The 22,428-nt window shown below is 43.4% G+C and overlaps 1 protein-coding gene across 19 annotated transcripts in view; it reads right to left on the bottom strand.

The window, feature by feature from the left end:
* CADPS (calcium dependent secretion activator) overlaps window positions 1-22,044 on the bottom strand; it is a 434,847-nt gene extending 412,803 nt beyond the window's left edge. For all 19 annotated transcript variants that reach the window (XM_077275863.1, XM_077275861.1, XM_077275860.1 and 16 more), the window contains exon 1: window positions 21,526-22,044. In XM_077275863.1, the coding sequence (XP_077131978.1) occupies window positions 21,526-21,861 (336 nt within the window). In that variant the 5' untranslated portion in view covers window positions 21,862-22,044. The remainder of the gene's footprint in view (window positions 1-21,525) is intronic.
* Window positions 22,045-22,428: the final 384 nt, after the last annotated feature.

A 22,428-nucleotide genomic window follows, 5' to 3' on the forward strand; every position in this document is an offset into this window, starting at 1 on the left:
ACTGGAAGGGAGCCAGGATGGGGGCATTATACCAGGAAAAGGAGACATTATTACTGGAAGATTGCTGGAAGGGGCCCAGGATAGGGAATATTATTACAGGAAGGGGTCCAGGATGGGGGATATTATTACAGGATGGAGTCCAGGATGGGGGATATTATTACAGGAAGTGGTCCAGGATGGGGGATATTATTACTGGAAGGGGTCCAGGATGGGTGATATTATTTCAGAAAGGGGTCCAGGATGAGAGATATAATTTTACGAAGGGGTCCAGGAGGGGGATATTATTACAGGAATGGGTCCAGGGTGGGGGATATTATTTTAGGACGGGGTACAGGATGGGAGATATTATTTCAGGAAGTGATTCAGAATGGGGGTTATTATTTCAGGAAGGAATCCAGGATGCAGGATATTATTTCAGGAAGGGGTACAGGATGGGGGATATTATTTCAGGAAGGGGTCAACGACGGGGGATATTATTTCAGGAAGGGGTACAGGATGGGGGATATTATTACAGGAAGGGGTACAGGATGGAGGATATTAGTTCAGGAAGGGGTCCAGGATTTCGGGATATTATTACAGGAAGGGGTACAGGATGGGGGATATTAGTTCAGGAAGGAGTCCAGGATTGGGGGATATTATTTCAGGATGGGGGCCAGGATGGGGGATATTATTACAGGAAGGGGTACAGGATGGGGGATATTATTACAGGAAGGGGCCAGGATCTGTTACATTATTGTAGGATAGGGCAAGGATTGGGAACATTATTACAGGATGAGGGGCATTGTTACATGAGAGCGTGAACACGTATGTTTTCACAGGATCTGGACCACTACAAGGGCCCATAATCTGATGAATATGTATGTGAGGGCCCATATCCAAATTTTGCACAGGAGCCTAATGGACTCTAGTTACACCAATGGTAAAACTACTGATAAAAGCATGAGTAGTGTCCTTACTGAACTTTTATCTTAACACAGGGTCACATTAGCGTACCATCAGATGCGATATGCTAATGACCCTCGGCTCAAACTCTGCTGCGAGCATGAGCTGTGTGTCACTGCTATACTTCACACTAGACCTTGGAAATCGAGGTCCCAGAGTCTGGAGGAAGAGTGGAGAGGCCACAATCCAAGCTGCTTGAGGTCTAGTGTGAAGTCTCCACAATCAGTGATGGTTTGGGGAGCCATGTCGTCTGCTGGTGTAGGTCCACTGTGTTTTATCAAGACCAAAGTCAGCGCAGCCGTCTACCAGGAAATGTTAGAGCCCTTCATGCTTCCCTCTGCAGACAAGCTTTTTGGAGATGGAAATGTCATTCTCCAGCAGGACTTGGCCCCTGTCCACACGGCCAAAAGTACCAATACCTGGTGTACAACCAACAGTATCACTGTGCTTGACTGGCAGCAAACTCACCTGACCTTAACCCCATAGATAATCTATAGTATATTGTCAAGATAAAGATGAGAGACACCAGACCCAACAATGCAGACGAGCTGAAGGCTGCTATCAAAGCAACCTGGGCTTCCATAACCCCTCAGCAGTGCACAGGCTGATCGCCTCCATGCCACGCAGCATTGATGCAGTAATTGATGGAAAAGGAGCCCCGACCAAGTATTGAGGGCATTTACTGAACATACATTTCATTAGGACAACATTTCGGATTTTAAAATAATTTTTCAAGCTGGTGTTATAAAGTATTCTAATTTACTGAGATAATGACTTTTGGGTTTTCATTGGCTGTAAGCCATAATCATCAACATTAACAGAAATAAACACGTGAAATAGATCCCTCTGTAATGACTCTATATCATAGATGAGATTCACTTTTTGTATTGAAGACCTGATATTCTAATTTGGTGCGAAGCCCCTGTATATACAAAATGCCCCTAATTTATTGTTTGATACTTTATGCTAAAATAATTTCTGGGGTAAATTATACATTTTTTGGATCACCAGTGGCCACTCCTACTTTCACTAAGCTCCGCCCCTTTGGTTTAAAAAAAAAGAGCCAGGAGGGCAGAAAAAAGAAAAGGTTGCAAATTACTGTGTGAATTTGGCATAAACTGATAAATGATACATTCCCCCAATAATTGTTCATTCTTGTATATTCACACTTCTCTTCTCAGCTCTTTATCCTCTTCTTTGGATTGCTTCCATTTTACAATGGTTCATGAGCAGAATGGAACATTTACAGCTTCTGCTCTCTATTCTTTCTTTCTCTTTTTTTTTCTATGAAATCTTATATTTCATTCAGATCCGCGAGGATTTTCCCTAAAGGGTTTGCAGCCACCAAACTCCCTGGAGAAGCGAGGTTACAGCTCTGCGCGTCAGATCATTGCCGCACACACAGCGCACTGTCAGGAAGGTTCACAGATGGGTTTTCTTCCAGGGATTCAGGATTGTGTCCAGATAATATTGCTTTGTTTGGAAGATATAAAGAATTAAGAGCATCCTGAGAATGAATAAAGCTCGGCCATTTCTCATCCTACAATGTTATCTATGTTCCATCTTCACTTGGAAGAGATTTTACTTTGGAGACCAACCTTTAAGGAAGTTCCCCTTTAAGGCCCCCCCTCCCCCACCTCCCCAGTGATCAGCTGTGATCAGGAGGAAAACCACTGTAATTGATGGGGTCTCTGCAGTGCCTCCGCTGGGCAAACTAAGAATTACACTCTGCTTCTTGGTGGGAAAACAAGATAATCTGTAATCTGGAGGCCCTCACCTCTCAGCTCTATCTATCTATTATCTATCTATCTATCTATCTATCTATCTATCTATCTATCTATCTATCTATCATCTATCTATTATCTATCTATCTATCTATCATCTATCTATTATCTATCTATCTATCTATCTATCTATCTATCTATTATCTATCTATTATCTATGTATCTATTACACTGGTCAACAGCATTTTTGGTGCCAAAGATATTTCATCGAATTTAGGGTATTTTTGGGGTGCTGATTCTGAATATGTCATCAGTTTTGCCAGATTGGCTCAAGTTTTTGAGATTTTTGGTATCTTATTTATAGCACTTGTTGGTAAATGCGACGCATCATCTCATTAATTTCTTTGGATTAGTACTTGAACTGAGCAGTTCTCAATATAGTTTTGTGTTAATTAGTGTTCTAAAAGTTTGTTCATAGCTTGATTTTTGCACTAACTTTATGTTGTTGTCTGTTTTCCAGTGAAAAGCATGAACTCATCAAGAAGAAGTTGTCTTAACGATCCAGACTCATTCTGTTACATTTGTGGTGAATACACACTGCCAAAACATAGAAGAAACATAACAGACTTCGTAAAAAAAGTGTATTTTGCCTATTTTGGGGTTATGCTTGGGGACCAAGACAAGTTTTGGGCACCACACATAGTGTGCAAAGCATGTATCGAATTATTACGAAAATGGAGCAAAGGACAAAGAAAAAGCTTCAAATTTGGTGTTCCAATGGTGTGGAGAGAGCCCTAAAATCATCATGATGACTGTTATTTATGGTAAACACAGGTACAGGCACATCTTCACAATGAGGGACAGGCCTTCTTGCAGATTCCATGTTACTCCCATTTTCGTTTCTTATGCTTATTGAATCCTTGCACTTGCACTGCACAGAAATAACAGTCATCATGATGATTTTTTGGCTCTCTCCACACCATTGGAACACCAAATTTGAAGCTTTTTCTTTGTCCTTTGCTCCATTTTCGTAATAATTCGATACATGCTTTGCACACTATGTGTGGTGCCCAAAACTTGTCTTGGTCCCCAAGCATAACCCCAAAATAGGCAAAATACACTTTTTTTACGAAGTCTGTTATGTTTCTTCTATGTTTTGGCAGTGTGTATTCACCACAAATGTAACAGAATGAGTCTGGATCGTTAAGACAACTTCTTCTTGATGAGTTCATGCTTTTCACTGGAAAACAGACAACAACATAAAGTTAGTGCAAAAATCAAGCTATGAACAAACTTTTAGAACACTAATTAACACAAAACTATATTGAGAACTGCTCAGTTCAAGTACTAATCCAAAGAAATTAATGAGATGATGCGTCGCATTTACCAACAAGTGCTATAAATAAGATACCAAAAATCTCAAAAACTTGAGCCAATCTGGCAAAACTGATAGCATATTCAGAATCAGCACCCCAAAAATACCCTAAATTCATTAAAATATTTTGGACACCAGAAAAAAAATTTTTTTTTGTTGACCTGTGTTATCTACTATCTATTATCTATTTATTATCTGTCTATCTAGTATCTATCTATTATCTATCCATATATCTATCTATCTATCTATCTATCATCTACTATCTATTATCTATCTATTATCTGTCTATCTAGTATCTATCTATTATCTATCCATATATCTATCTATCTATCTATCTATCTATCTATCTATCTATCTATCTATCTAGTATCTATCTATCTATTATCTATTTTCCATCTATTATCTATCCATATATCTATTATCTATCTATTATCTATCTATCTATTATCTATTTTCTATCTATTATCTATCCATATATCTATTATCTATCTATCTAGTATATATCTATCTATCTATGTATCTATCTATATATTATCTATCTATTATCTATCTATGTAGTATCTATCTATGTATCTATCTATTATCTATCTATATATCTATTATCTATTTATCTATCTATCTATCTATCTATCTATCTATCTATCTATCTATCTATCTATCTATCTATCTATCATCTGTTTTCTATCTATTATCTATCTATCTAGTATCTATCTATGTATCTATGTATCTATCTATATGTCTATCTATCTATCTATTACATAGCTATCTATCTTTCTATCTCTCTATTATCTGTTTTCTATTATCTATCTATCTATCTATCTATCTATCTATCTATCTATCTAGTATCTATCTAACTATCTCTCTATCTATCTATGTATCTAACTATCTCTCTATCTATGTTTCTATCTATTATCTATCTATTTCTATATCTATTATAATAGATAGATATAGATAGATAGATAGATAGATAGATAGATAGATAGATAGATAGATAGATAGTAGATAGAAGGAAGGACGGACTGATAGATACTGTACACCTCTATTCCAGGAAATCCTGCTCCGCTTTCTCTGTCTTGTACAATATTCCGTTTACTAACGTATTAGAAGAACAATCCAGTGTTTCCCTGAGGACAGACCCCGGTGAGGGAGGAACAGGACAGCTGCCGGCCTGTCCCCCAGACGCCTCAGTGATGGAGGGGCTGCACCGCAGGCGGGGGATGGGGCAGGTGCAGCACCAGCCATACACTGTATACTCTCTGGATACAATGGCCTAATGTAATGTCTGTTCTGTTTACTTATCACATAGGAATAATAGGTTTACTAAACCCGTGACTGTATTTGTCATTATTCCACGGGACACATAACATCTCACACAGGGAGCTGACGGGGTTAGTAAACCGTTTCCATTAGGCCTCAGTCACACGTCTGTATCCGGTCAGTGTTTTTCATCAGAGTCTTTATGCCAGAGCCAGGAGTGGGACAGTCAGAGGAAAGCTGGAATGGAAAGACTGACACTTGTTCTGTGCTTTGGAGACGCTCCTGGATGAGGCGAACAAATACTGATGACATACTGATGACATACTGATGACATACTGATGACATACTGATGAAATACTGATGACATACTGATGACATACTGATGAAATACTGATGACATACTGATGTGTGAATGAGGCCTTATAATGATTCACTGCGTCCTTCAGATTTCTACTGGATTTTTTTCTCCGGTTCTTTACTTACAATGCAGAGCAGTGAATGTATAACTGCAGCCGGTGGATTAACCTGAAGCTCGTGGACCCCAATGCGAAACCTCCAGGAGGGTCCTCAACTATCACAGCTGTCTAATAGTATTGGTCTTTCCATAGGAGCAACAGAGACTGCGGGAATGTGAAAACATCTGCTAAAATGTTGCCGTATGTGGTGCACCTAGACCTCTTCTTAAAGGGGATCAGTGGTGGTCCGACACCTGCCACCCCAAACATCGAGCTGACAATGGCCGGATGTAAGCAGCGAATGGAGTGGACCAGGGATTGTCCAGAACTCAGATATCGATGGCTGATCTTTAGAGTAAGTCATCAATATCAAATTATTGGAGTCTGAGCCCTGACAACCCCACAGAGCATTTCTGACACTGTACACTGCACGCCTCCACCCCCAACAGGACCTGCTGAGAGCTGATCAGTGGGGCGTCAGACCACCATCGCACTAACATCCTGCGGACAGGACCTCATGTGTCATTGCTGAAGTATCCCTTTAATTTCCCATCAGATATATATGGAGCACAGCCCTCTTCCGTCATGTAAGAGATCACAGACCTCCAAGGTGACATCTAATCTTGCAATTATTTTCCGGTCGACATTACATTATACTTTACATGTCAAAGAGGTTCTGCAGCAGGTGGAGCTGGACACATTGCAATTTCTGCAGATCCCATGGATCTTTATAGCAGGGAGCATCAGGGGTGCTTTTGACTTCATGAACAACTCCAGACAATCTCAATTTGGTGTATAAAGAATCGTCTGTGTTGTCCTCAGCCCCGTGGTTTCGCCAGGTGATGTGGAGGCCCACAGACCATTTCTATGCACGGTGTCGGTGGGAGACGGGATAAAACAGTAGCATTAGCTGCAACGGCTGATTCCCTTTTCTGCTGCACAAGGTGTGTTACAGCGACCGCTCTGTATAATTACTCTATAGGTGTTTTGTTAACCCTATGTCATCCAGGGTGCGTTATCCTCCCCAATATACATAAATCTCAGAGAACAAACAGTGGGTGTTGTCATAGAGAATTGGCAGGTCCGACTCCGGGGACTCATCCGTACGCGTCATGTGTTTATAGTGGAGGAGGCAGACTCCCATCATCCATGCTGCACTCACTATCTCACCGTCCATAGGATTCTTATCTGATGTATGACATATGGCCGCGGGCTCTTCTCTAAAATTCCATTTATCTCTGGTTTGACTCTAGTGCTCAATTAGTGCTCCATTATCACCATGATCCTTGTGCAGATGGTAAATAAATATCTATTCAATGGGGAATTTACATGGTTAGGGGGACGGTCCCGAGATGGACTGGGTTGTCCATTATTTAAAAGTTTCTTTTCCCAACATCACAAGTTGGGAAAAAATATATAAATGTTATATCAGGATGGGGGATGGTATACCAGTAATGGAACATTATACTAAAATGGGGGGGCATTATACCAGAATGGGGGACGTTATAGCAGCATGGGAATATTATACCAGAATAGGGACAATATATGAGAAAAAATTGACCTCATCCGACAGAAAATTATCTCCCAATCCCCTCAGACCATGCACTGTCCTCCCTCCCCCACAGCATCTAGTTCATTCTCTGACTTTGAACCAGTCACAGAAAAAGAAGTAATCAGGCTCCTTGCATCTTCTCACCAGACCACTTGCACCAGTGACCCCATTCCGTCACATCTCCTCCAGTCCCTTTCTCCGGCTGTCACCTCTCACCTAACAAAAATATTCAACCTTTCTCTCTCTTCCGGTATTTTTCCCTCCTCATTTAAGCATGCCATCATACATCCATTACTTAAAAAACCCTCCCTCGACCAAAACTGTGCCGCTAATTATAGACCTGTCTCTAATCTTCCCTTCATCTCTAAACTCCTGGAACGCCTGGTCCACTCCCGTCTTACCCGCTATCTCTCAGATAACTCTCTTCTCGACCCTCTTCAATCTGGCTTCCGCTCTTTACACTCTACTGAAACTGCCCTCGCTAAAGTCTCTAATGACCTACTAACAGCTAAATCTAATGGTCACTACTCCATGCTAATTCTCTTGGATCTCTCCGCAGCATTCGACACTGTGGATCATCAGCTCCTCCTCACTATGCTCCGCTTCATCGGCCTCAAGGACACCGTTCACTCCTGGTTCTCCTCCTATCTCTCTGACCGATCCTTCACTGTATGTTTTGCTGCTTCCTCCTCCTCTCACCTTCCCCTTACTGTTGGGGTTCCTCAAGGATCAGTCCTAGGCCCCCTCCTCTTCTCTTTGTATACTGCCCCTATTGGACAAACAATCAGTAGATTTGGTTTCCAGTACCATCTCTATGCTGACGACACCCAATTATACACTTCTTCTCCTGATATCACGCCGACCTTTTTAGAAAACACCAGTGATTGTCTTACCGCTGTCTCTAACATCATGTCCTCCCTCTATCTGAAACTGAACCTGTCAAAAACTGAACTCCTCGTGTTCTCTCCCTCTACTAACCTACCTTTGCCTGACTTTGCCATCTCTGTGTGCGGTTCCACCATTACTCCACAGCAACATGCCCGCTGCCTTAGGGTCATACTTGATTCCGAGCTTTCATTCACCACCCACATCCGCTCACTGGCTCGCTCTTCTGATCTGCATCTCAAAAACATTTCTAGAATTCGCCCTTTTCTTACTTTCAACTCTGCAAAAATTCTTACTGTTTCACTCATTCATTCTCGTCTGGACTATCGTAACTCTCTACTAATCGGCCTCCCTCTTACCAAACTCTCCCCGCTCCAATCTGTCCTGAATGCTGCTGCCAGGATTATATTCCTCACCAGCCATTACACCGATGCCTCTACCCTGTGCCAGTCATTACACTGGTTACCAATCCGCTCCAGAATCCAGTACAAAACTACTACCCTCATCCACAAAGCACTCCATGGCTCAGCACCACCCTACAACTCCTCCCTGGTTCTCCATTCTGCTAATGACCTGAGGTTAACATCCTCAATAATTAGAACCTCCCACTCCCGTCTCCAAGATTTTTCACGTGCTGCGGCAATTCTTTGGAATGCAATACCCAGGTTAATACGATTAATCCCCACAGTTTTAAGCATGCCCTAAAAACGCATTTGTTCAGACTGGCCTACCGCCTCAACGCATTAACCTAACTATCCCTGTGTGGCCTATTAAAAAAACTTCAACCATAATCAGGTTCCTCGCATCATGTTCTCATACACTTTATGCAGTTAATAGCCCTCTGTGTCTGTACTGCTACATACTTAGGCTGATAACTGGTTCATGCAGCTTTACATGAACACCAGAGCCTTACACTATGGCTGGTCTGAACAATAGTTACCATCCACCTCTCGTGTCTGCCTTTTTCCTCATAGTTTGTAAGCTTGCGAGCAGGGCCCTCATTCCTCTTGGTATTTGTTTTGATCTGTGTTTATTGTTATTCTGTAATATCTATTGTCTGTACAAATCCCCTATATAATTGTAAAGCGTTGCGGAATATGTTGGCGCTATATAAATAAAATTATTATTATTATTATTATTATTATTAATGGGGAGGCATTATACCAGGATAGGAAAAATATACCAGGATGGGGGACATTATACCAGTATGGGAACATTATACCAGAATACAAACAATATACCAGAATGGGGGACATTATACCAGTATGGAAACATTATACCAGAATGGGAACAATATACCAGGATGGGAACATTATACCAGGATGGGTGACATTATATCAGTATGGGAACATTATACTAAAACTGGGGACAATATACCAGAATAGGGACAATACACCAGGATGGGGGGCATTAAACCAGTATGGGAACATTATACTAGAATGGAGAGGCATTATATCAGGATGAGGGGGCATTATACCAGCATGGGGACATTATACTAGTATGGGAACATTATACCAAAATGGGGTACAATATACCAGAATAGGGACGTTATACCAGGATGGGGGACATTATACCAGCCTGGAGACATTATACGAAGAAGTTGGACATTATACCAGAATGGGGGACATTATACCTGGATGGGGGGACTTTAATCCAGCATGGGAACATTATACCAGAATAGGGGACAATATACCAGAATAGGGACAATATACCAGGATGGGGGACATTATACCCGAATAGGGTACATTATACCAGGATGGGGGACATTATACCAGAATGGGGGACATTAGACCAGAATTGGGGACATTAAACCAGGATGGGGACATTATACCAGAATGGGGGACATTAAACCAGGATGGGAACTTTATACCAGAAAGGGGGACAATATACCGGAATAGGGACAATATAGCAGGATGGGGGACATTATACCAGCCTGGAGACATTATACCAAGAAGGGGGGACATTATACCAGGATGGGGGACATTATACCAGAATAGGGGACATTATACCAGAATGGGGGACTTTATACCAGGATGGGGGACATTATACCAGGATTGGGGCATTATTCCAGCATGGGAACATTATACCAGAAAGGGGGACAATATACCAGAATAAGGACAATATAGCAGGATGGGGGACATTATATCAGTGTGGGAACAGTATATTAGAATGGGGGCGGCATTATACCACAATAGGGACATTATACCAGGATGGAGACATTATACTAGAATTTGATGACATTATACCAGGAAAGGGCCAATGATGGTGGACAATGTTACAGCATAGGGCCCAGGATGGGGGGCATTATTACTGAAAGGGGTCTAGAGTGGAGTCGGGAAGGAATTTTTTTCCCTAAGGTGGAGCTTACTCTTTGCCACATGGGTTTTTTTTGCCTTCCTCTGGATCAACATGTTAGGGCATGTTAGGTTAGGCTATGGGTTGAACTAGATGGACTTAAAGTCTTCCTTCAACCTTAATAACTATGTTACTATGTTAGAGTGGGAGAAACTGTTACAAGAAGGAGCCAGGACAGGGGACATTATGACACGGGGTGTGAACACATATGTATTTACAGGATCTAGAATGCTACAAGGCCCCATATATGTAACCAACATGCAGATGGGATCCCAGGTCCAAATTTTGCACCAAGGCCCATTGGATCCTAGTTACGCCACTTGAAGAAACCTTATGATTTTGGGAGGACACTTTTAAGGTTTTGGGTGAACATGTTTGCTTAAATTTAGGCACTGATATTGGTGGTCTCTGAATGGCAGGGATTGTAGGCTCTACTGTAAGCAAAGTATTGCACCATATTCCTGCTACAATTGCACAAGTAGAATATTGTTGGGCCTGCAGGATTTTGGGGGCATCTTTGCATTCTTTCTATGAATGCATTGCCACCATATACATGAGTTGTTTTTGGAAGCCAAGACTTATTGTGACTGAGCCATGGTTCCATGTGTCCTATGGTGACAATTGTAACATATCTGCGAAGTCGGAGTAGATGACATATTGGTCCCTCAAACCAGTGAGGACCCAAGAACTAACTATGCCATAAGTGGAACGAAAACACCTAATGAGGCATCTATCCTAACAGTTGTCTACTAATGAGTATTTTTTTCCTTTGTTTTTGGGTAAAATCCTCAGTAGAGATGAGCAATTTGATTTATGCTACCCTAGTCCGGGATCGGGTCCTTTCCTCCATCGCATTCGGTCTTTTCTTCTGCACTCGCCATCCTCCAACTGGTATTTTGGGTGCATTTTAGGTATGACATCACAGGGACTAATGAGTGCCAGAGGCCCCAGAATGCCAGGGCGAGGATGTCAGGAGCAGAGAAGAAGACCTGCTGCCATAGAAGACTGGACTAGATGCCATACCAGGGCAGCGTGAGTTAACATGCTTATCTCCGATCCTTAGTCATGTTGTAAGGCTCATTATAGAAGCACTCCTCCTCCTCCTTCCATCAATGTTTTATCCTATTAATATATTGCAATCATAATATTATACAGCACTGTGTGCTTACAATTGCTCATTTTGCCTTTCTACCCAGATAATTCTTCTCTTTTCTCTGCTCTATGTAGAAACAGGAATTCTCTTCTCCCCACATTTATCATTCCCCTCTTCAACTCCTGACCCAGCTGCTCCCTCTTCTCCCTTGCCAGTGACTTTTTTATTGACTCATGACTCACACAGGGAAAATTGACCTCCTTTTTCTACATAGAGCTTAGCCTTTTAAGTCAACTAGTCAGTTTTTAATCCCGTCATAGACCATTCCACCCCCTCCCACATTTTTCACTTTTCAGTTTGCATTGCAATACTTTCAAGGCAATCCTATCCCTTTAAAAATAATTCCATCCAAAATCTATGTTTTTAAACCCCATGGAGTAATATCAGTAGATTTCTAATACCAAATTGACACCACTGATGATTTATCAAGACACACTATGTAATATTTTGTTTGCCCTCCGGAGGCGCTGCAGGAAAAATGAACACTTGCAGCTGGATTTTTGGCAGCGATCACAACTGATCACTATCAGGAGGATGATCTCTATGGTCATCTAATCTCCAGGGGGGGGCCATTCTAACAAAGAGGGATTGATGGATGACCCTCTTAATGGAACTCTTCCCTTTCTGAAGGACAAAATTCCATAATGGCAAATTTACGTAAGTAGAAGCTCCGGAGTAAATGTGTCAAAAGAACATTTTTAGAAAATGGAAAAACTGATAATACGTCAAACCCAAAAAGTTACTCTTGAAAATCCAGATATGATCAATATTATCCATTAATTAAAAAAAAAAAAACGTAAAACAAAATAAACATTTCCGAAGCAAATTCTACCCAGGGATTGTTCATCGCCATTTGGATAAATTGTATGCAGGGAATTTTCACGAAATCCTACACCGTGTGTAAATAAGGTGAGTACCTAATAAGAAATCCAAGACAAGTGGGAATAATATGCAAAAAGCGTGCTGTAATAGCTGATGCTGGATCCGTATACACATGCCAGATTAATATGTCATATGCAAATTAGCATATGTTCAGATTATTGCAAACACTTCATATAAGGAGGTAGAAGCCATTTATTGCTCTGCTTAACAAATCCGATTTACCAGAATGCAGCGATTTGCTACAACGTGTACAAAAATCTAAATTGTAATTACTTGTATTATTATTATTATTATTATATATTTTTTTTATATTCACATAAATGATTGCAACATATAAATATTTACAACTTTGTAAAATATATATTTTAGGGTAAAGGCCCCGTCTCACATAGCGAGATCGCTAGCGAGATCGCTGCTGAGTCACAAGTTTTGTGACGCAACAGCGACCTCCATAGCGATCTCGCTATGTGTGACACGTACCAGCGATCAGGCCCCTGCTGCGAGATCGCTGGTCGTGTCAGAATGGCCTGGACCTTTTTTTGGTCGTTGAGGCCCCGCTGACATTGCTGAATCGGTGTGTGTGACAGCGATCCAGCGATGTCTTCACTGGTAACCAGGGTAAACATCGGGTTACTAAGCGCAGGGCCGCGCTTAGTAACCCGATGTTTACCCTGGTTACCAGCGTAAATGTAAAAAAAAACAAACAGTACATACTCGCCTTTCAGTGTCCAGGTCCCTTGCCGTCTGCTTCCTGCTCTGACTGACTGCCGGCCGTACAGTGAGAAATGAGAGCACAGCAGTGACGTCACCGCTGCGCTCTGCTCTCGCTGTACGGCCGGCAGTCAGTGAGAGCAGGAAGCAGACGGCAAGGGACCTGGACACCGAAAGGCGAGTATGTACTGTTTGTTTTTTTTGGTAACCAGGGTAAACATCGGGTTACTAAGCGCGGCCCTGCGCTTAGTAACCCGATGTTTACCCTGGTTACCCGGGTGCTGCAGGGGGACTTCGGCATCGTTGAAGACAGTTTCAACGATGCCGAAGTCGTTCCCCTGATCGTTGGTCGCTGGGGAGAGCGGTCTGTGTGACAGCTCCCCAGCGACCACACAACGACTTACCAACGATCACGGCCAGGTCATATCGCTGGTCGTGATCGTTGGTAAATCGCTTAGTGAGACGGGGCCTTAAGGTAGGATTTTCTTTCATTTCCAGCATTTACAAGTCTGCATGTCGTTGATAAATGTTCAGAAATCTAATACCGGGAGGAGGGGGATGCAGCTGCAGTTTCCCTTTATTTGCCTATGAGATCATAAGATTTTAAAAAGAAGGGGGCACGTCTGGTTGCAACAATGGTATCACAGCAAGGTATGGTGCACTGAGAAAATATTCAGAAATGTAAAGTTACAGACCAAAGTCACCGAGAGCTGAGGAGCAGAGGACAGAAAAGTCACCAACGCTCTGCTGACTCGATGACTGCAGAGGCCACACCTTTACAAACATTGCTTCATAGCCGAGCATGCAGCCTTACATCACCAAGCACAATGCTGAGTATCGGATGGAGTGGTGTAAGGCGCCACCACTAGACTCTGGAGGAAACATGTTCTGTGCAGCGATCACACTTCTCCATATGACATCTGATGGACGAGTCTGGGTTTGGTGAATGCCAGGAGATCATTACCCGACTGACTGCATTGTGCCAGCTGTACAGTTTGGTGGAGAAGGATAATGCTATGGGCTTCCTATCAGGGGGCGGCCTCGGCCCCTTATTTCCAGTGTAGGCAAATCTTAATATATCCGCACAAGACATTGTGGACAATTGAAGCTTCTAGCTTTGTGGGAAGAGTTTGAAGAAGACCCTTTTCTGTTCCTCATGTCTTTGTCCAGTGCAAAAGGTCCATACAAACATGGTTGATGGATTTTCATGGAAGATCATGACCAGGGCTGGACTGGCCATCTGGCAATTCTGGCAAATGCCAGAAGGGCCTGTCTGGTCGTGGGCTGCCTTGTTGAAATTGTTAACAGAATTGGTGTTCTCAAGGTACCCATACCGTTAAGAGTTGTGACGGAACACAAATTCGCTGACTCGGTCACTTACCCCAGCAGGCCACCAGCAGATATCATTGGAAATATTTGTCTGGTAGTAAATCTTCCTTTCCTCCATCCAAGGCAATATTACGTAGTAGTAACATCTGGTGTTTGGGGTCGGGGACAGCATGGGCCCGTGTAATTTCAAATGCCAGGGCTGAATATCAGCCCGGTCCGTACCTGATCATGACCAACCATAAAGAGCCCGGACCTCAACCCCATTGGGTCTTTTCAGGAACCACCTACTGTACGGATCAGTAAAATAAGGGTAGTTTGAAATATTTAATGAGGTTGTCCAACCCTATGATATTTAAAAAAAAATTAAAAAAAGCTTACAATGGTGTACAATGACAAAAGCAGTTAATGATGAGAAACTACGAGTGATTGGCTGCAGTGGTCACGTCATGTCGACCTGTCATCCACCGTAGGGGAAGGATCGCTTACTCACATGACGTCCATCATCTTGGTATAACATACATACCGCATATTCATATGTTGTCCACATGGATAGGACATCAATGAATGAGCGCTGCCCCCCGACCCACTTTCTCTAATTGCAGCTCCTGAGTTCATAGCTTGGGGACAAAATCTCTGAGAGACAAAACAATGGGTGCATTAAGAATTTACAGCATGTCATCTGCTCTGTTAATTGAGCTGTATTTATGTACTCCCAGAGGATCCCTTTAATTGACTGTTTATTCTAGATTTTTTTAACATTTTTATTCACTTTCTCCAAAATATTTTTAGTGGAACATTAAAGGGGTTTTTCAGTAGTACTAGGATATTAATGACCTTTATTTAGGATCAATATCACATCATTGGGAGTCCAACACCTAATACCAACATCGAACACAATGGTGGAGGAGGGAGCCGTTGACTTCTTGCTCCATCATTTAGTGGTGTGAGTAGCAAATTGGGGGAACAGGAATAAGTCAGCAATTTTTATAATTTTATTTTATCTTATAAGGGACTGTGGAGACATCTTACTTTGTGTGGGGGATGAATTTAGATAGCGCTGGGCAGCCTGCCTAATCTAATAGTATGGGCATCATTAATAGGCAGTAAATGTGACACCCTAGGAATCCGGTTGTCACAGTTGTATTGCCTGCCTCCCGGGGAGGATGATGCCATGCCTGGAAGCAAGAAGGAATCCCTTTGGCAGGTAACACTTACATATAACACTTTCCTGACACCAGACCAGAAGGGGGAGCTCTGGTCTGGAGGAGGAGTTAGATGTCAGTCTGTGTGAGACAGTGAAGGGAGAGAGAAACTGGGAGTGGAGCTGAGAATGAGCTCACCCCCAGGATTAAGCACAAGAAACCGGACATCGGGGTCTGAGATTGTGTGGGATCCGTATGCTCCACAGCTGAGACCGGAGGACAGGAGATTGCAGGTCTCCTGGCCACAACTACACCCAAAGGCACAGCAGCAGATTAGAGGCCGGAATTACCACGAGAGAGGGACACCTGTAAAAAAGGCTCGAGCTGCCTGCCATGCTGGTAGTGTCCCACCTGAGGGACAGATTGATAGAGGGACTTGAGGAAAGCTAATGCATGAAGAACCCAGAATTCAGCCCAGAGAGGAAGGCTTCCAACCCCACCTGGCTAGGGGGATTCCGAACCGCTTCCAGGCTGCCTGGATTTCAAAGATCACCTGTAACCTGTGCTCCGGACTGTGCTGACAATTAAAAATGTAAAGGAGCTGCAAACCCAGTGTTCTCAAATTATTTCCTGCACTCCAACATCTACAACAACCCCTCATAAACTGTCCGGTAGCCCTGGGGACTAAGCTCTACCTGTGGGGAGCTGTACCAACTCTGCTGCAACACCATCAGCCCCAGTGGTCCCGTTTAAGCAGCATCAGCCATCCCTGGCTGAGTACCACAGGTGGCTTTATGAACATTTCTCCATAGACTTTATTTTCCACTACATTTCATCCTCTTTTATTGGATGCCCAGGGCCACGGACCGGGTCTCCGCTGCCCTGACACATCCCCTTTAAGAACTGTCAGACCCGAGTACCCCACGGCCCTGGCAGGCGCTCCATAAGCCAGACACTGTGCAATACCTGTGTGTGACCAGCGCCCTATACAAGCCACTTTTGTGCAATTTAATACTAAGCAATAACCCCCTCCATGAACTGGTAGATAGGTTGTGAGTGGTTGTCTCTTCAGTATATTGCACCTGTCTTGCCGCTATCATAGCTACATGGGTTTGCTGCATCTTGATAGTGAAATTCTTGAATTTTTGACCAATTTTGTATTCGTCTTTTTGTGGTTTTGCTTTTAATTTTATTGAAGGGCAGTGGTGGCTCAATACTGTGTGATGGGGACTATGAGGGCATCACACTATGTGAGCTGCTATCATACTGTGTAAGGAGTTGTAGGGGCCTCAAATTGGCTGTGCGGGCTGTGGATGCATCATACTGTGTATGGGAGAATATGGGTGCCATCATACTGTGTATGAAAGCAGTGGTGGCATAATAATGTGTAGTGGGGACTATGAGGGTATCACACTATGTGAAGTGCTATCATACTGTGTAAAGAGTTTTAGGGGCTTTATATTGTCTGTGGGGGCTGTGGATGCATCATACTATGTATAGGAGAGTGTGGGAGCATCATACTGTGTATGGGAGAGTGTGGGGCTATCATACTGTGTAAGAAGGACAGTGGTGGCATAATACTATACAATGGGGACTATGAGGGCATCGTACTATGTGAGGTGCTATAATACTGTGTAAAGAGTTGTAGGGGCATCATATTGGCTGTGTGGGCTGTGGATGCATCATACTGTGTATGGGAGAATATGGGGGCCATCATACTGTGTATGAAAGCAGTGGTGGTATAATACTGTGTGGTGGGGACTATGAGGGTATCACACTATGTGAGGTGCTATAATACTGCGTAAAAAGTTGTAGGGGCATCATATTGTCTGTGGGGGGCTCTGGGGGCATCATACTGTGTATGGGAGAGTGTGGGGGCATCATAATGTGTAAGAAGGCCAGTTGTGGCATAATACTGTGTGGTGGGGACTATGAGGGCGTCACACTATGTGAGGTGCTATATTACTGTGTAAAGAGTTGTAGAGGCATCATATTGTCTGTGGGGGCATCATACTGAGTATGGGAGAGTGTGGGGGCATCATACTGTGTATGAAGGGCAGTGATGGCATAATACTATGCAGTGGGGACTATGAGGGTGTCACACTATGTGAGGTGCTATAATACTGTGTAAAGAGTTGTAGGGGCATCATATTGGCTGTGGGGGGTTGTGGATTCATCATACTGTGTAGGGGAGAGTGTGGGGGCATCATACTGTGTATAAAGGGCAGTGGTGGCATAATACTGTGTGGTGGGGACTATGAGGGCGTCACACTATGTGCGCTGCTATAATACTGTGTAAAGAGTTGTAGGGGCATCATATTGGCTGTGGGGGGTTGTGGATTCATCATACTGTGTAGGGGAGAGTGTGGGGGCATCATACTGTGTATAAAGGGCAGTGGTGGCATAATACTATGCAGTGGGGACTATGAGGGCGTCACACTATGTGAGGTGCTATCATACTGTTTAAAGAGTTGTAGGGGCTTCATATTGTCTGTGGGGGGCTGTGGTTGCATCATTCTGTATAGGGGATTGTGGGGGCACCATACTGTTTGTGTGGGAGGGACACCAGTGCCAAATCAGACAAACGTGCGCTTCAGAGCTGCTCTTCCTACTGTAACCTGCAGACATAGCCATTTTGGAGGCTCCTGGTCACTCAAGGTCAACAAAAGTATTACCAGACATGGATGGAGGAGAAGACCTTCAAGTATTTTCCTCCATCCATGTCTGACCATGTAGTGAATGTTAATCCTACGCCATGTCCTCACTCTTCTATATCTACAAGCCTACATGGGCCGAATGCCATATTTATGAAGCTCCTGCATCACATTTCCCAACAGGACCAAATGTGTCAGGAAGAAAAAGAGACCAGGACTCGTTTATCCCAGTCCCGCCTGGCCGTGTGATATATGTCTTACATATGGCGGTTGTCTTCTGCTGTAATGTTTCTTCCGGCTGTTTCTGATCATTGCCCTGTTATTGTGCATAGGAGCAGGCACAGCGGAGAAGATTGATGTCAGAATATAATGCTGGATTTGTAATATACAATGAATAGTGATGGCCATGTTTGTGTGTATGGGCATTGATTGCCCCTTGGGACTGCATACGGGGGACCGGGCCACCTGAAGGTTGAGATATGGCTGACATGGGACCCATAAATCTCCCCCGTGCTATTTCATCAGTGCATATTCCCACAATATATAGTTGTGTTCATTTTTAAGATTCTGCAGTACATTTAGCTGCAGTCCTATGTAAAACCACCTACTTGTCTGCATGTGAGTATACATAGATGTTATTATCCTCACACATGGTGACGTTACCGGACCTTTACTCTGCTCTCCCTCGATCATCAACCCTTTTTTTTTCCATACAACCAATCTTACAATTATCTTTCCAGAATGATGAACCCCATAGGATCCAAGATCCGCTAGACGCCGGGCTCATATGCATTACTGGAAGACATAGTGGGCCGAGATATCAGGGCAGACAGGCACATCCCTAGAGAACGGCGACGGGCTGATTGGTATTATATAGTGCCGCGCGGATCGGCTGCGGGGTCACATTAATGAATAGTCCCCGTGCTACACCCGCTACACGCCGTACCGGGGGATCTTGTAGGGTTTTTCCCCCAAAGCCTGAATTAATTCACTATAAATATTTGAGGCTGATGAGCGGCTACAGAACGCAATAACGAATGTCCCAAACCGGCCATTACTCAGCTCTCCATAACCTCCAGATGACGACTGCAACAGTCCCCTGTGTGCTGTCTCAGGGGGGCCGTGCGGGTACATAGGGGACACGGGTATATGGCCATTACTAGTCATCATATGGGGCAGATAGACCTTACATTCTTCCCATGGAATCAATCCGACCGTACTCCTATATACCGCTATATCACAACGATAAGAAAGATCACGATGAGCCGCTACAAGCTGCAATATTTATCTATCTATCTATCTATCTATCTATCTATCTATCTATCTATCTATCTATCTATTATCTATCTATCTATTATCTATCTATCTATTATCTATCCATCCATCTATCTATCTATCATCTATCTATCTATCTATCTATCTATCTATCTATCTATCTATTATCTATCTATCTATTATCTATCTATCTATTATCTATCCATCCATCTATCTATCTATCATCTATCTATCTATCTATCTATCTATCTATCTATCTATCTATCTATCTATCTATCTATCTATCTATCATCTATCTATCTATCTATCATATATCTATTATCTATCTATCTATATATCCATTATCTATCATCTATCTATCCATCTTTCTAATAAAATATTGATAAATACATATCTAAAATAATACAGAAATAAAATAATATATATACATACATATATACCTGCAATGTAGCTACTTAGAGAGCACCAAACGTGACCACATTTTGGTTGCACATATAATGTTGATGTCGTACAACGTATTTAGAGTGTAAGCTTTTGGGACAACGCTACACTTAATTGTCCGGTAAATTAACATAGTAATCAGCACTACATCCGTAACCAGCCTCCATTACCCCTGATATTCAAGTACAAGCTAATTAAAATGGGACATGGACCCTTTGCCAAATCATTTGATGGTGGGACTATTTAGTTGCATGTTCCTAAAACATAAAGTTGTCAATCTACAGTACAAGGAGTTCTGCCTGGATTTCCATTAATGCCATAAAATCAAAGGCATAGCCGCGATGGATGGGGCTGCCCAAACCCGAGGAATATCTTTGATGTATTGTTAAGTCATACAGTGAAACCAAGCCAATTTCCATTACAGCCCAAGCACCTTCACCGGCTCGGAGGTTTTGGCCAAATAACCCTTTAGACTTTGGTTTTGCTCCATCCTCATGACATTGGCTGTGCCGAGCACTATGGGTATTTTAGTGAATGATTTACAAGCCCTGCAATAGGACCACACAATATGTATGTTGATCTAGATCCCTGTCTGTAGACCCTATAGATGCACCGAAGACGATGGATGGGCATCATCTATAGAATCCTGATGTCGTAAAGGACCTTTAAGACGAAGCCGGATTTCTATGAATGAACCTGGTACATGAGATAAACAAGTCATCGCTTCCTGTATCAGTCTCAGAGCATCATCCCTCCCTCCCCGTGCATGTCGCTCGTCCATAGGTGGCGCCGTTGCATGGATCCGGTGCTGGTGACGCCTATGGAGGAGCTGGGTTATGGGAGGGCGCAGATGATGTGATTCTATAGCTCCACTTGATTTACTCGTCTAACGTGCAACCAAAGAAGCTTCAATAATCAACGTATCCCCCCCCATGTACTATGTGCAGCGACAGAGACCAGCTCAGGCCTGTGTTTCCAATTTTCAGCAATTCAAGGCTTCATGCCTGTGCAACAGCCTGAGCATGGGTCACCCTGCCATATTCCTTCACTTCCAACCGTTATATAAGACCCCCAGTTCTCGCTGGACATCTGCTCCTTCCAATCAAGTTAGGCCAAAATCCACCTCTACATCCTGCACCCGTGCATTCATGCATATTGTAACCATACAAAAGCCTACAAAGACATATGGAAGAAGTGATCGCACCTCTACCCATCATAGGTGACTGCTGCAGAACCTCTTTCCAGACAAGGGTCCCAGCTGTGCATCATCGTGACGGACAGCTCTTATCGGAGGAACTGCAGTTGATGTGACCTGATGATGACACTGGCATCAATACAATAATCATAACCCAGACTTTAGGGGGGTCTCCTCCCCTTCCCCTATTGTTCTCACCTTCTGCTGCCTCCTCGCCATGTCGGTGGGCTGCTTGGCATTGAACGGGTAGGCGATACACCTCATGACAAACACATAGAGCTGCAGCTTCCTTTTCCTCTCTTCTTCCTCCTTCTGCAGCTTTTCCAGCTCTTCTTTCTCCTTCTCGCTGACCACTGATGGACTAGGGCTGGATGGTCGGACGCTGCTGCTCCGACTGCTCGGTTGTAGCCCACCGGAGCTCTCGCTGGTCCTACTAGGAGAGAGCCGGGCCCCTGTGCTGGGTGCCAGCACCTCCTTGCTTTCTTCTTCCACTATCTCATCCGATTCTTCCTCGCTGGAAGATGGGTCCAACATCTTGATAGGGTTTGAGCGACGGCGGAGAGGAAGAAGAAGAAGATGGTCTTTCGAAAACCGTGCACCCTAGTAATCCTATGCAGGAGGCAGCAGCTCGCTCCAGATCAAGCAGGACCTGATATTGCAGCTAAGTGCAGACTAGGCATTGGCAGTGCTTACGTGTTTAACTCTCTCCTCCCCTGCACTCTTACTGGAGAAAGGAAAGCGGATAGAGACAAAATACTGCCGATGGGGGCCGTCCCATTGATAATTTGTGGTTGTAATCTGCTAATGTGCTGCAGCAGATGGTGCCTCCTGCCTGCTCTTTGTCCACAGGCCAATAAATCTTGAGGATACAGGAAGATGACCAGGGAGGAATGAGATGTGTACTAAGAGCATGAGATCAATACTGGATGCTGGTGCAGGACCAAAATGTGTATTATCCCCAGAGCCGCTGGACCGCTCTCCGTCATGGATGGAATTATCAGGAAGAAGCTTTGTTTTCTGCCGAGGGCTACCCCCTCCGTCGGCTTCAGCTGGACATACACATTAGATAATTATCGCCCCGGAGAAAACAATTCTGGCCAC

This window comes from Ranitomeya variabilis, chromosome 8 (assembly GCF_051348905.1).
Source record: "Ranitomeya variabilis isolate aRanVar5 chromosome 8, aRanVar5.hap1, whole genome shotgun sequence".
In the NCBI taxonomy this organism is placed as follows: Eukaryota; Metazoa; Chordata; class Amphibia; order Anura; family Dendrobatidae; genus Ranitomeya; species Ranitomeya variabilis.